Source organism: Mauremys mutica, chromosome 4 (genome assembly GCF_020497125.1).
Source record: "Mauremys mutica isolate MM-2020 ecotype Southern chromosome 4, ASM2049712v1, whole genome shotgun sequence".
In the NCBI taxonomy this organism is placed as follows: Eukaryota; Metazoa; Chordata; order Testudines; family Geoemydidae; genus Mauremys; species Mauremys mutica.
This window is the reverse complement of record NC_059075.1, coordinates 148,326,408-148,338,779: the sequence shown is the minus strand read 5'-3', so window position 1 is coordinate 148,338,779 and position 12,372 is coordinate 148,326,408. Positions and strand designations below refer to the sequence as shown.

Here is a 12,372-nt window from a genome sequence, read left to right as displayed (position 1 = left end):
GAGGAACTCCACTAGTAACCTCCTTCCAGCCTGACAGTTCACCTTTCAGTACAACCTGTTGTAGTCTCCCCTTTAGCCAGTTCTTTATCCACCTTTCAATTTTCATATTGATCCCCATCTTTTCCAATTTAGCTAATAATTCCCCATGTGGAAGGTAATAATTGGAGATATACCAATCTCCTAGAGCTGGAAGGGACCTTGAAAGGTCATCAAGTCCAGCCCCCTGCCTTCACTAGCTGGACCAATTTTTGCCCCAGATCCCTAAGTGGCCCCCTCAAGAATTGAACTCATAACCCTGGGTTTAGCAGGCCAATGCTCAAACCACTGAGCTATCCTTCCCCCACGTATCAAATGCCTTACTGAAATCGAAGTAAATTAGATCCACTGTGTTTCCTTTGTCTAAAAAATCTGTTACCTTCTCAAATCATACCAAACCAACCTGATCTCCTTCTTTACCTTTTGTAAAACCATGTTGTATTTTGTCCAAATTACCATGGACTTCAATGTCCTTAACTACATCAATTTTTTTTCCAAGACCTTGCATACTACAGATGTCAAACTAACAGGCCTGTAGTTACCCAGATCACCTTTTTTCCCCCCTTTCTTAAAAATAGGAACTATGTTAGCAATTCTCCAGTCATACAGTACAACCCCTGAGTTTACTGATTCATTACAAAATCTTGCTAATGGGCTTGCAATTTCATGTGCCATTTCCTTTAATATTCTTGGATGAAGATTATCTGGGCCCCCCAATTTAGTCCCATTAAACCGTTCGAGTTTGGCTTTTATCTCAGATGTGATAATATCTACCTCCATTCCCATTTGTCATCCTGCCATTATCCCTAAGCGCCTCATTAAAGACAGAGGCAAAGTATTTGTTTACATATTGGGCCATGCCTAAATTATCCTTAACCTCCATTCCATCCTCAGTGTTTAGCGGTCCTATTTCTTTCTTTGTTTTCTTCTTATTTATATGGCTATAGAACCTTTTACTATTGGTTTTAATTCCCTTTGCAAGGTCCAACTCTACATGGCTTTTGGCCTTTCTCACTTTATCCCTACATTTTCTGACCTCAATAAGGTAGCTTTCCTTGCTGATCCCTCCCATCTTCCACTCCTTGTAAGTTTTCTGTTTTTTCTTAATTACCTTTCTGAGATGCTTTTTCTACAACTCCTGCCTATGGCCTGGTCTACACTGGGGGGTGGGAATCGATGTAAGATACGCAACTTCAACTACAAGAATAGTGTAGCTGATATTGACGTATCTTAGATTGACTTAGAATCACTTACTTTGCATCCTTGTGGCGCGGGATCGATGGCCACCACTCCCCCGTCAATTTTGCTTCCGCCTCTCGCCGAGCTGGAGTTCAGCAGTCCATAAGAGAGCGATCGGGGATCGAGTTATCGCATCTACACTACACGCGATAAATCGATCCCCGATAGATCGATCGCTACCCGCCAATCCGGCGGGTAGTGTAGATGTAGTGCGGTGTGTGTTTATGTGTTCAGTGATTTGAGCATTGGCCTGCTAAACCCAGGGTTATGAGTTCAATCCCTGAGGGGGCCATTTACGGATCTAGGGCAAAAAAAATCTGTCCAGGACAGTACTTGGTCCTGCTAGTGAAGGCAGGGGACTGGACTCAATGACCTTTCAAGGTCCCTTCCAGCTCTGAGAGATGTTTATTTATCTATATGAAATTCCCTGGAAATTTTGTTTAGTGACATTTTTGACTCCTTTTGCTTGCTTAAAACAGCTACATCTAGTGACTTTTTCAGGGTTTGTCTGGTGACCTCCTGCTATATGAGGTGGCACACTGACTATAAGATTATCTCCATTTTACATACCTAGCTCTTTCATACCATCTTGTTTATTCTTTTCCATAATTGTTTTTATTTCCTGTAAGATAAAGGAAAATGCAATTTCTATTAGGAAAGATGCATACACCTTTGAGTTCATATTTTAAATACATTTTAGTACAAATATTGCTGAAGTCCATTAAATATAGGGGGTTAGCAGTGAGTGAGTGAATTATGGTTAGAATGACATTAAGCCATAACCCATGTTGTAGAAGGGCCAGGCTGCTGTGGGAATACTTAGAGGAGGTCTGGTTGACTAAGAATACTGGAAGTCTGCCAGATGCAGCAGCAGCTCCATCACCCTTTGACAAGGTGCAGTAAGCTCGTCATGTATCTGCTCTGCTAGAATTTGTTTTTAATCATTCTGACATCTTTATTTTATCTATTTTAACTTCCTGTTATCAATATAAATCTAACTTTTTTAAAGAATATAAATTAAAATCTTAAAAGCACACATTTTAAACCATTTCCTATACTTTCTATTATTTTCCCTCACCTTAGAAATTGTCTCATGACAAGAAATCTGTTCAATTAAATATTTTGTATCTTCTTCACCTTGCACATATCCCTTAGCAATATCATATCTAACGTTTAGCTGTTTGTTTATTTGTTTTTCCAATAGGTTTATCAGTCTTGGTATCACAAGCTGAAATAAACAATAATGAAATAAGTCACATCTGCAAACAAAATACATTATTTAATAAAAATGTCAACTTTTCTAATAGGAATTCTTATACAGATAAATACACTTCATTTGTATGTTTATATTTCATTTAACTTTGATTTATATAAATACTACAACAGAGTGTCTGTCCAGATCAGAGGTGGGCAAACTATGGCCAGCGGGTCCCTCCCCTGCTGTCCCTCCTCTCCTGAACCTTCAGCTCGCCGTGCTGCCAGCGCTCTGGGCGATGGGGCTGTGAGCTCCTGCTGCACAGTGCAGCAATGTGGCTGGCTCTGGCCGGGTGGCGTAGCTGCCAGTTCTGCTGCTCTGAGTGGCATGGTAAGTGAGCGGGGGGTTGGATAAGGGGCAAGAGGTCCCAGGGGCAGTCAGGGGACAGGGAGCAGGGGATGGTAGGATGGGGCAGAGGTTCTTGGGGGAGGGGGGGCAGGGGCAGTCAGTGGACAGGGAACGGGGAGGGGGTTGGATAGGCGTGGGAGGGCCTGTCAGGGGGGCGGGGGTGTGGATAGGTGTCTGGGCAGTCAGGGGACAGGGAGCAGGGTAGGTTGGATAGGGGGTGGGGTCCCGGAAGGGCAATTAAGGGTGGGGGGGGTCCTGGGAGGGGGCAATCAGGGGACAAAGAGCAGGGGGGGGTTGGATGGGCCAGGGATTCTGAGGGGAACAGGAAGTGGAAGGGGGCAGAGAGGGGGCAGGGGCCAAGCTGTTTGGAGAGGCACAGCCTTCCCTACTTGGCCCTCCATACAGTTTCGGAACCCCAATATGGCCCTCAGGCCAAAAAGTTTGCCTACCCATGATCCAGATGCTCGATGTGCTCTTAAAATAATCTAGAAGTTCAGCAGTACAATTTAATATAACCTATGTTAGTTCTCCAGAAAAACAAGGTTGCCATTGTTTAGTGAAAATCCTCTTTATGAAGTGTCTTGTAAATCTTATACTTATTTTTTTTATGCTGGAGTGGAGTAGGAGTAGAGAAAGGAAATAGTTTAGCCACTATAGTTACAGTGAATTCCAAGGAGGAAAACACCAACTAAATCAATTAAAGACTATCACTGCTGTGAGTAAAAGTTCTTTGATTGTTGCCTGCCAACTAAATAAACAGCTTCCTTCTTGAGCTTCCTGTTTTAGAATCAATAAGTGATTATTTGCTATGTTAGCAGCAATATTGGGGTAAAACCATCAAGTTAACTTCTGTCCGACTTAGTATAGCGCTCGGGCTGCGGAGCAGGCGGCTCGGACACAGCAGGAGTCTTGTACCTCTTCACCCTCGGGGAGAGGGATCGGTGCCGAGCGGACGTCGGTGCCGGCGACGGCCGGTGCCAAGAGGCCTAGGCGGTACCGGTGCGATCCGGTGCCGAGGGAGCGCTTCTTAAAGACTGTCCAGCGCTCGGTGCCGAGGGCGGAGGAGTAAGAGCTGCCTCTATCAGGAGCTGCTTGAGACGAAAGTCCCGCTCCTTTTTTGTTCTCAGCTTAAAGGCCTTACAAATGCGGCACTTATCTGTTAGGTGAGATTCCCCGAGGCACTTAAGACAGGAGTCATGGGGATCTCCTGTTGGCATCAGATGTGATCCAATGGCAGGCCGAGCACGGTTTGAAACCCGGTGAACCGGGCATAGGCACCGGCACCGGGTGCTGGGAAGGGGATAATCCCCGAACCTCTCTGAACTATATACACTAACTATACTACAAACGAATAAAGTTAACTACAACTATATAAATCTGAACTATATACACAAGAATTAACGAGAGAACTATGAGTAGCTAGGGAAGTGGAGGTCAGCTAAGCCGCGCGCCACTGTTCCAACGACCGACACAGGCGGTAAGAGGGAACTGAGGGGCGTATGGGTCGGCAGGGGTATATATCCAGTGCCATAGCAGCGCCACTCCAGGGGGCGCCCAGCCACGCAGTAGCCAGGCTGTCAAGTGCAGTGCCACCAGGTTCGGATGCAGCAGATTGCTGTGGCTCTGGGATAGCAGATCTTGCCGAAGAGGTAGGTGCAGCATGGTGGCGGCCGAAAGACTCAGCAGCACGCTGAACTAGTGTTGATGAGGCCATGCTGGGACTATGAGGATGATCGTTGCTTCGTCTTGCTTCACCTTGAGCAGGACTCTGTGGATTAATGGCACCAGCAGGAAGGCATACATCAGAGCTCCTGAACATAGAATCAGGAAGGTGTCTGACAGGGAGCCCTTGTCCCTGCCCTGCAGAGAATAGAACATGTGGCACTTTGTGTTCTGTCTGGATGCAAACAGGTCAACCTGGGGAGTCCCCCACCTATGGAAGATTAGGCTGACCACCTCCGGATGGAGTGACCATTAATGGTGAGACAAGAAGGTCCTGCTGAGGTGATCTGCCAGGACGTTCTTGGCTCCGGGCAGGTGGATAGCTACCAGATGAATGGCATACCGCATACAAGAATCCCAGAGGCTGAGCACTTTGTGACAAAGGGCTGAAGACCTGGCACCACCCTGCCTGTTGATGTAATATATCACAGCGGTATTTTCTGTGAGGACCTGCACCACCTTGCCTTTCAGGTGGGGCAAGAAGGCCTGGCAGGCGAGGCAAACTGCTTTGAGCTCCCTGACATTGATATGATGGACGAGATAATTGTGTAGCCAGCGGCCCTGGGTGCTGAGCTCACACCCAGATGGGCTCCCCAACCCAGATCTGACACATCCAAGACCAGGATGATCGACGGAGACCAGATTGCAAAGAGGACTCCCTGCAGCACTGACCTGGGACTCGACACCAATCCAGAGACAGGAGGACATGGTTCAACACTGTGAACACATGGTCCAGGGTGTGCCTGCTGGGGGTGTAGACCGAGGCTAGCTACACTTGCCGAGGCCACAGATGAAGATAGGCATAGCTAACCACATGTGTACGTGGTCATGTGGCCCATCATTTGCAGGCACATGTGGGCCAGGGTGAGTGGATGGATCTTTATAGGAGGGATTAAGCTTGACATGGCCTGAAAATGTGCTTCCGGAAGGAAGGCCCTGGCCCACGTGAGTCTGATAAACTCTATCCTTTGAAATGGTGTTAACATGGACTTTTCTGTGTTTACTCATAGACCCGGGTTGCTGCAGGTGGACTGCCTCTTGTGCACCTTCCCCATAGACCTGCCCTTGATGAGCCACTCATTGAGATAACAGGAAGATTGGGACCCCTCAGCGCCATGCATTTCGTGAACACCCTAGGGGCCGAAGACAGGCCACAGAGTAGCAACGTGAAATGGAAGTGGCACTCAACCACTATGAAATGCAGGAAATGCCTGTGCCACAGAAATATGGAGACATGAAAGCAAGCGTCCTTTAAGTCGAGAGTGGTGTACCAGTCCCCCAGATCCAGGGATGGGATGATGGAGACCATGCAGAACTTGAACTTCTTGAGAGACTTGTTGAGGCCACCCAGATCCAGAATGGGTCTGAGACCCCGCCTTTGCCTTTGGGATTAGGAAGTAGTGGGAGTAGAATCCTCTTCCTTCCATATCTTGAGGAACCTCCTACACAGCCCCCAAGACCAGGAGATTTTCGACCTCCTGAACGAGAAGTTGCTTGTGAGAAGGGTCCCTGAAGAGGGATGGGGAAGGTGGGGGGGCAGAGGGAGGGGTTGCCGAAACTTGCAGGGTATATCCCCGAGCTACTGTGTCCAGGAACCAATGGTCTGATGTAATCCGTGACCAGGCCGAGAGGTAGGGAAAGAGGCAGCTGAGGAAAAGGAGGGAAGGATCCAGGCAGTTGGCTGGTGCATTGCTCCCGAGCACACCCCCAAAATGAGCACTTCTGGCTCCCTCGGTGCTTCACCGGGCCAGGCTGCGCAGCAGATCAGGACGACAAAGGGCGACGGTGACTAAACCTTACATCCCTTTTCCTTGCAGGTGCCTGCCAAGGCTGCCTCTGTCGAGGTGCGGAAGAGGGCAGAATGGCTGTCTCAACGCCTGAGGAATATGCATCCTCTGAGAGCAGAGAGTCGCCCCCATGTCTTTCAGGCTGTGCAGACAAGCATCCATTTTGTTGGAAAAAAGGCTGACACTGTCAAACGCGAGGTCCTGAATAGAGGCCTGCATTTCCTGGGACTGGTCTGTGGTCTGGAGCCAGGAACTTCGCTGCATGACCACTGCCGAGGCAACCACTAGGGCAGCTGAATTGGCTGCGTCCCAGGCCATTTGGAGGGAGCACCAAGCTGCCGCAGTACGCTCCTCCACCAGAGTTGTGAACTCCTGGGCCATCTCCAAGGTCATGGAGTCCTTGAATTTGAGGAGAGAGTCCCACAAGTTAAAGTTATAGCAACCCAAGACGAATGATGATGCCGGGGAGATAGTCTATGGCTGGGCAAGTCCCGGCGCAAGGATGGGGATCTGGAGTACGGAGCCGATGACTTGTAGCAGCAAGCCAGAGCCCTGGGCCAACACAGAGACCAAGAATGTGGCGACCGAGGGCTCTGTCTTGGCTCCAGAGACCGGTGGTGCTCACTTGATTTGTGCAAGTCCTTGCCCTCTCGGGGAGACATAGCCAGATCCATATCTCCACATGGTGCCATCTGCACTGGGGGTGCTCTCTGCTCTCTCGGTGCCAGAAGCTGGGAGAGTGTCAACTGCACCATCAGCTTGGGCCCTTTACTGTTCCCTGGAGTCGGTGATGGGTCCTTTTGTGGGGAGGAGCTCCCTGGGGCTGAGCCCTTTTGCAGATCTGGAGTGGGCGTAAGGCCCAAACAAGGTCCTTTGCCCAGAGCCCCCTGATCGGGCTTGCTTGGTGCCATCTTCTTAGGTTTCTTCTTCGGCACTAGCAAGGGGGATTGGTGCCGGGAGGAACCTGGTGCTGGGTGTGCGCTCCACACCGAAGTAAAAGCGCTAGGTACCACATTGGGCCACTCTGGCTCCAAAGCTGGGCTCAGGGCAGCCTGCATCAGGAGGGCCCTAAGATGTATGTTGTGCTCCCTCTGAGTCTGAGGATCAACAGTTTTACGGATGTGACAGCGCTTCTTTATGTGAGATTCCCTGAGACAGCTTAGACAACTATCGTGCGGGTCACTAACAGGCATAGGCCTGTTACACATAGAGCACAGCTTAAAATCCAGGGACCAGGGCATGCCCCACCTGGGGCAATGTCCCCACTGGGACACTATCTAACACAGGGGTCGGCAACCTTTCAGAAGTGGTGTGCCAAGCCTTCATTTATACACTCTAATTTAAGGCTTCACGTGCCGGTAATACATTTTAACGTTTTTTAGAAGGTCTCTCTATAAGTCTATAATACATAACCAAACTACTGTTATGTAAAGTAAACAAGGTTTTCAAAATGTTTCAGAAGCTTTATTTAAAATTAAATTAAAATGCAGATCTTATCAGTTTAGTGTGATCCTTGCCCTTGCTTTTCCTTGCTGAGTTTTCCAATGTCTGGCATGTATTTGGATACTTTAAACTGCACATAGGCTTCTGAGGGACAGAGGACAGATTTCATGTGTGAAAATACCTGTTCACACAGGTATGTGGATCCAAATGCTGAAAGCATTTCAAATGCAATTTTCTTCAAACAGTTAAATTTCACTGGCAGGGACATCCAGGAGGTCACAATAGAGGCCCCATGATCTCTCTCGGTAGCTTCAAGTGCGCTCTGCAGATCCACAAACTTTGATGTCTACAATTCTGAGCTTTTTAACTGAATGAGCTGCATTTCGAAATCTTCAACACCCATCCACTGAAATACAGACAAATCCAAATCGTTTTCATTGAACTTTTCAGGTTTAATTGGGCCAAATTGCTGTAAATCTTGAAATCTGTCAGAAAATTCTGATTCCAGTTCTTGCATGTACTTTCCGATCTCATTGACATTGACAGTGCAACGTGTCGATAGCTCTTTTATGAGTTGGAAGTAGCAGAAAGTAGAAGTTTGAATATTCCTGGAAAAAACTGCTGGTTTCACAACAAATGCTTTCCAGGTTTCATAAAGATCCAGAACTGTTTAGGCGAGCGGTGATATCAGTTAGAAACATGAGCTTACACAGCCATTTGGCATCATCCAGTTCAGGGTAGTTTTGTTCTTTTTCCGATTAAAAAGGCCTTGATTGCATCAAAACCGTTTACAAAGCACACCAAAACCTTGCCATGACTTAGCCACCGAATGTTGTTGTGAAGTGGGATGTCATTATAAGCACTGTCCATCTCTTCTAGCAGTGCTTGAAATTGTGAGTCAAAGCAGATTGAGCAACAAGGAAATTCACAATTTGCACAACTGTATTCATCACATTATTAAGCTCTGAATTAGAAATTTTAGCACACAGGTTTTCTTGATGGATGATACAGTGAAATTTGACTGTTGGACAGCCAGTTTGATCTTCACGTAACTTTACAAATCCCTTCTGTTTTCCAACCATGGCAGGAGCACCATCTGTTGTCACACAAAATATTTTTCTGATGTCAACTCCTCGTTCTTCAAATGGTTTACAAAACTTTCCAGTGTATCTTCCCCCTTTGTTGTGCCATGCAGGGGTTTGAGGCAACAGTTTCTCTTGGATTTCATCAGAAGCACAGTATCTTGCAACAACTGCCAAATGTGGAATGTCATTTATATCCACACTCTCATAAATTGCAACACTAAATGTTGTGTCTTTCAATGCAGTCGTCTGCTTTTCCTTAATGTTTTCTGCCATTTCACTTATGCATCTCTCAAGTGTTCTGGCAGAGATGGGCAGTTCTTTTATTCTAGATATGATGGTATCTTTATTTGGCAAATCATTGAACAAAATCTCCGAACTGCTGAGAAAAACTTCTTTTATATATTCCCCATCTGTAAACGGCTTTCTGGTTTTTTGCAATGCACTGTGCAATCTTGTAACTTCCTTCTGTAGCTTGATTTTTAGTACACTTAAGCTTTTAAAAACACTGCTTTGCTTCTCAGAGGCTGCTCCTGCCTTTTTGATTGATTCAGTCTTGTCTGCTTCGTCAGGAAAGGTTTTCTTGTGCTTCATTTCAAAATGTCGAACACTTGATGTGCGACAAACACCACTTTCATAACAGAAAGCACAAATAGCACGGTCCTTCTTTTCAATAAATCCAAATGTGTCTGTCCAAGCAGGCTGAAATGATCGGACAAGGCTAGGAGCAGAGCCGAGGGTGGCCTGCTGGGATTCCAGGCTGGAGATCCAGACCCCGGCTGGCAGGAAGTCAACGGCTGGAACCCCAGATCGGCAGCTGAGGTGAGTGGAGCTGGCAGTTGGTAGGGCTCAGCCCGCCCCAGCTCTGGGGTTTTGGCCCCTGGCTCCTGCCAGCTGGGGTCTCAGCCCACTGCCGGCCTGGGGTTCCTTCACCCAGGCCAGCAGTGGGCTCTGAGTGGGACTGGTGGTGGGACCCCGGCTGGCAAGGGGCCAGCAGCAGGAACCCCAGAGTGGCAGCAAGCTGGGTGACTCAGCCCGCGCCACGTGGCATCAAAAATCAGCTTGCATGCCACCTTTGGCACTTGTGTTGTAGGTTGTCAACCCCTGATCTAACACTTAACAGCTACTTAACAACTAACTAACAATGGTTAAACTATTTACAGCTAGAAGCACAAGGCTGAGATAGAAAAAAAAATACAGCTGGCCACTTGCGAAGCAAGGGACAAAGGCGTTCTGACTGACCACCGCGGGTGATAAGAAGGAACTTAGAGGGCATAGGGCCCACTGTGCCTGAAATACCACGGCTTGAGCGCGGCACCCCAGAGGGCTCCACAGCCAGCCCTATGGATACTGCTAAGGCAAAAGTCTCTGACGTCCGCGTATGTAGGCACACACACACCTAGAATGAACTAAAATGGAATCGACATGGAGCAAGCATTCGAAGAAGAATTTTTGTGGACATCTGTGTTGAAATCAGAAATAATTTGCTGATTGGTCATGTTTCCCAGGTAATAACACTTTCATTGATGCAAATAGCACTCCCACAGCACCAAGAGCACCAATTTGCTGCGGCAGGGCAGCACGGCCTCACACTGGAGATGATACACAAGTTTCCAAAGAACAGGCAAAATGTGCTTAAAAGACTGACATGTATAAGGCAACATGCACTGCTGCCACCTGGATGATCACTTTATACAAATTTAAAAACAAAAAATTATATTGTCTTAGTAGAAAGGATGTTGAGACTATCAGATACATAAACTCCTGTCTCCAAATAATAGGTCTGAATACAAAGGATGATCCATTAAGATTCCCATTCAGCCCCTTCTCCAGATGCAACAAAACAATCCAAATGACTTGAAAAACCATGGCCCCATCCTGGTTGCAAATAAGTCTGCTCACTTTAGATCCAACTTGAGGAGCAGAGTTACCCAAGTGAATCACGTGATCAGGAAAATTTGTTCAGGTGGGAAAACCAGAAATCTCTTGCAGCTACAACTCTGGGCATAATAATAGTTCAGGTAATACATTGCAGCTGACATATCTATGAGCACTTGCACTATATGACTCCTGATTAAAAGGCTAGCTAAATATGTTGGACTTATAACAAATGTACATGTTATCTAGCTTCAAGGCAAAATAATTCCCTATAATGATGGTGAACAGGGGCTGAATAAAGTGAACCCCTGTCAAGGATGATTCCCCACTCTGGCACTTCGAGTACAGGAGGTGGGGGCCTGCAAGGATTCTAAAAATTAATACTGCCATTCTAGGCTTGTATTAAACTCCCAAGGTTACAGCTTTTCTCTGACCTTGGATGGGTAGATGCTGCTACCACCCAAGTGCAAAAAACCCCTTTTAGAACCTAGGAAGGCGCACTTGGGAATTCTTTCCTGTGGGTACCCTCAAGCCCTTCCACTGCCCCCCGCCGTGGAAGAGTTGAGAAAGAAAACAAAGGAAATCAGCTGTTGCCACCAGCTAATTAAACATCATATGGACAAATCTCTTAGGGACACAAAAATTCAATCCTGTTCTTAAAAAAGGTAAATTTTATTAAAAACAAAAAGAAAGAAAATACATCTAGAACTTAGGCTTTTTGCTAGGTTTTAAAAAACACATTTACAAGGATTAAGCATCAAGATAGCTTCTTGGAGTCCATCTTAAAGGTTACAAGAAAAGCAAAAGCATTTGGGATTAGCATAGAGGAGTCCACAAGCCATAAAGAAATAAATGAGATAAACCTAATCGCGTCTTCCTAGACATTTCCTGATCTACTTACATATCTGGGATTTCAAATGAGTAGTTTCTAGGTATGATTTGATCATTTTTCATACCTGGCGCAAGCTCTTACAGCATAGTTCCAGCCCTGTCCCTGCTCTCTGGGAGAACAACACAGAAGACAAAGGGGAATTTTTTTCCCAATTTTAAGAAGTTCTAGCCTTCCTATTGGCTCTTTTAGTCAGGTACCTACTCCCTTCCTTTTACCTATGGACTTTTTAACCCTTTACATGTAGAGCAAGTAGAGAAAGAACGGTTACTCACCTGTAGTAACTGTTGTTCTTCGAGATGTGTTGCTCCAATCCATTCCAGATAGGTGTGCGCGCCGCGCGTGCACGGCTTCTCCGGAACTTTTTCCCTAGCAACCCCGGTGGGCCGGCTGGCGCCCCCTGGAGTGGCACCACCATGGCGCTAAATATATACCCCAGCCGGCCCGTCCGCTCCTCAGTTCCTTCTTGCCGGCTACTCCGACAGTGGGGAAGGAGGGCGGGTCTGGAATGGATTGGAGCAACACATCTCGAAGAACAACAGTTACTACAGGTGAGTAACCGTTCTTTCTTCTTCGAGTGATTGCTCCAATGCATTCCAGTTAGGTGATTCCCAAGCCTTACCTAGGCGGTGGGGTCGGAGTGAGACGTGGCAGAATGCAATACCGCAGAGCCGAAGGCTGCATCGTCTCTAG

At 46.9% G+C, this 12,372-nt stretch overlaps 2 protein-coding genes across 2 annotated transcripts in view; one reads left to right on the top strand and one right to left on the bottom strand.

The window, feature by feature from the left end:
* The window catches only part of LOC123370220 (glycine N-acyltransferase-like protein 3), a 327,798-nt gene that overhangs the window by 103,992 nt on the left and 211,434 nt on the right, over window positions 1-12,372 (top strand). The window lies entirely within an intron of this gene.
* LOC123370218 (sodium/hydrogen exchanger 10-like) overlaps window positions 1-12,372 on the bottom strand; it is a 236,024-nt gene that overhangs the window by 77,590 nt on the left and 146,062 nt on the right. Inside the window, exons 18-19 of the mRNA XM_045016557.1 lie at window positions 2,354-2,503; window positions 1,846-1,897 (exon numbers count right to left, since the gene is read on the bottom strand). Of these exons, the coding sequence (XP_044872492.1) occupies window positions 1,846-1,897; window positions 2,354-2,503 (202 nt within the window). The remainder of the gene's footprint in view (window positions 1-1,845; window positions 1,898-2,353; window positions 2,504-12,372) is intronic.